The sequence below is a fragment of the Fulmarus glacialis genome, unplaced genomic scaffold (assembly GCF_000690835.1).
Source record: "Fulmarus glacialis isolate BGI_N327 unplaced genomic scaffold, ASM69083v1 scaffold14941, whole genome shotgun sequence".
NCBI lineage: Eukaryota > Metazoa > Chordata > Aves > Procellariiformes > Procellariidae > Fulmarus > Fulmarus glacialis.
In genome coordinates this window covers 383-3068 of record NW_009193518.1, presented here as the reverse complement: position 1 = coordinate 3068, position 2686 = coordinate 383, and the positions used below count along the sequence as shown (strand labels likewise).

At 59.1% G+C, this 2686-nt stretch overlaps 1 protein-coding gene across 1 annotated transcript; it reads right to left on the bottom strand.

The window, feature by feature from the left end:
• Nucleotides 1–749: 749 nt before the first annotated feature.
• LOC104083839 (guanine nucleotide-binding protein G(t) subunit alpha-2) lies at nucleotides 750–1474 on the bottom strand (the record flags this gene model as incomplete). Its single annotated transcript, XM_009587479.1, has 2 exons — nucleotides 750–940; nucleotides 1321–1474. Coding segments are annotated over 2 exons (345 nt in total), but the record flags the coding sequence as incomplete, so codon positions are not given.
• Between the last annotated feature and the right edge of the window lie 1212 nt (nucleotides 1475–2686).

Sequence of the window (2686 nt, the reverse complement as noted above, 5' to 3'; positions counted from 1 at the left end):
AAAGCCGGTGGCTGGGAGCTGCTCGGAAAACGGGGAAGAAATTCCCACCGCTGTTCAGGCTAGCGAGCAAAAGCAGGCATAAGAACTAGGGTTATAAACCCTAATTAAACCTTCATGGTAATGAGCTAATAGGCCAGGTGAAGCAGAGCGTGGTGTGGGATTCCCATGCCTTCTCCCCGCTGCACTTGGGTATTGCTGGGGTTATTCCCATGGGGAACAGCCTCCCGACCGGGTTGCAAACTGGTGCGGCACCAGTGACCGTGGTGTGGCAAGAGGAGGCCCCGAGATAAAATGGTTTGATCTCGCTCAGGTGCGTAATTTGGGTTATAATCTGCTGTTTTCATCTCTCTCCACGTGCAAGGGTGTGAAGCAGTCTGGCAAAACGAGTTTGAAATAATAACTGGGCTGAGCCCACCCCGCCTCGGGAGGCTGCTGGGGAAGGGAACCGAACCCCACCGGAGCTCTGCACGGGGACGCTGACCTTCCCCCGGGGCCGGGGGGACCCCGAACCCCCCGATCCTCCCTAGTCCCAGCGCATCCTCCCCTTCCCTCCTCTGCAGGCAGAGATTTCCAGACGGCGTTTGATGGCAAAGCCTGGGGTGACCCACGTCCCATCGCCCTGCAGAGCGGGATGGAGCGGGCTCCTGCCGCATCCTCATCCCCCTCCCCTTCCCCAGCCCGTTTTTTTGTGGTTAAATAACCGTTTCTCGTAACCGAAGCCTGCCGGGGCGTACCTGCCACCCAGATGCTCAGAAGAGGCCGCAGTCCTTGAGGTTCTCTTTGATGATGACATCCGTGACGGCGTCAAAGACGAATTTGACGTTCTGCGTGTCTGTGGCACAGGTCATGTGGCTGTAAATCTCCTTCACGTCCTTTCGCATGTTGAGATCAAGGAACTGGGTCTTGATGTAATTTCCCGCGTCTTCAAACGTGTTGGGACCTGCGGAGGGAGGAAACGATGCTGCTGCTGAGCTGCTCCCGTGGGAGATGACTGTCAGAGCTGGGCAAGGACCAGGGGATGCTTCAGGCTTGTTTTTAAGAGATCTCCCTCCGGAGGAGGAAGAGGAGGAGGAGGAGAAGGGCTGGGTGACAACCGCACCTAGCAAAGCAATTTTAAAAAGCACCATTTTATCCCATTTCAATCCTTCCAAACACCTTCCCGAGGCCACATCTGTCCTCTCCTCTGCTCCTGCTTCCAGGGACTTGACTTGATCCCAGCATCACCCAAACCCAAGACGCTTGGGTTGGGTTGGGACCACGCGGCTCCCCGCCGGGGACCGTTTGAGGGGGGTCTCGAGGAGGGGGAACAAACTGACTCACCGTCATAATCTGGGAAGCAAATGCTGAGATGGACTTTCTTGATCTTTTCCTCAAAAAGGTCCTTCTTGTTGAGGAAGAGGATGATGGACGTGGCGGCAAAGAACTTGTGGTTGCATATACTGTTGAATAGGTGCAGGGATTCGTGCATGCGGTTCTGCAAGCAAACAGGCTCGTTGGTGCAAAGTGCCGGCGCTTATTCACAAACCCCTTTTGGCCATTGCAGCCTCCCAAATCCCCCCCATTCCCGAGACGAGAACTTTTCCCCGTGCTGCCGGGGATGCTCCTGTTTGCCGCAGCAGCAAACGGCTCTGCTGCCTGTCCCCTGCCTGCACCGTGAGTCCCATCCGAAAAGCCCCCGTCCCGCGGTGCGAGCATCCCGGATAAATCCAGGTGGTCCTCGGGATGGGGAGCGGTGTTAAGCAGCTCCGGGCAGCTCCAATCCCTCCTGGCAGCTTCTGGGATGTTTAGAAATGAAGGCTTACGGTGGGAAAATGATCCGGGGAAAGCCCTGCGGCGTGGCTGCTGGAAGGTGCTGGGTGAGGGCGTCGAGCTGCCGGCCCCGTCATCCCGGCCCTGCTGCGGGATGCTCTTGCTGGATTGCAGCCCCTGGCTGTTACCCGCAGTTTCGGAAAGGAGCGGGGGGAAAAGGAAAAGCTCTGGTTTTAAAGCAGATGCGCGGTTTCTCATTCGCTGCAGGGGCATCCTCGGGAGGACGAGGCTCCATCCAGCTGGAGCTAAGTCCGAGCGGCGGAGCTAAGCCCGGGCGGCGGCTTTTGCCGCCCTGCTGATGGAAGGTGGATCTCCTTCACCTTTGCGTGGCAGCGGGCAGATTCTTCGGGGATGACGGGGATGTCCTGTCCAGATTCCTCTTGCAGCAGTTTTTCCGTATGGCTTCAGCGAGCGGGGGCACTTGCGGGGCCGGCTTTGGTCAAATCCTGCCCCATCCGGCGCGGGGAAAGCGTTACAGCCTCTCCGGAGGGCTTCGGTGGGAAAGATGCTCTCTCCTTCCCCCGTCTGCCTTCCGCATGCTGCTGAGGAAGGGCTGGGTGCTCCTGCCCAGCCTCGGCAAGCCCCGCGGGTGCAGAACCCAGCCCCGGCGAAGGCATTTGGACCCCAGAGCTCCAGAGAGCATCCGCGGGACCGGCCGCTGGAGGAGATGCCGGTGAGGATGCTTTGCCCCAGGCCGGGGAGAAGGCAGCCTGGTTCCGCTCTGCTCGTTTTCACCCCTTATTTCTTCTGAGAAATGACAGTTTTGGGGCTGTCGTGTTCCTTCTCTCCGGACCTCCGCCCTCGAAGCTGCTTTTCCCCGGTGCCGGAGCAGCGGCTCCGCCGGAGCGTCCCCCTCCCGCCCCCCGGAGGGGTTTGC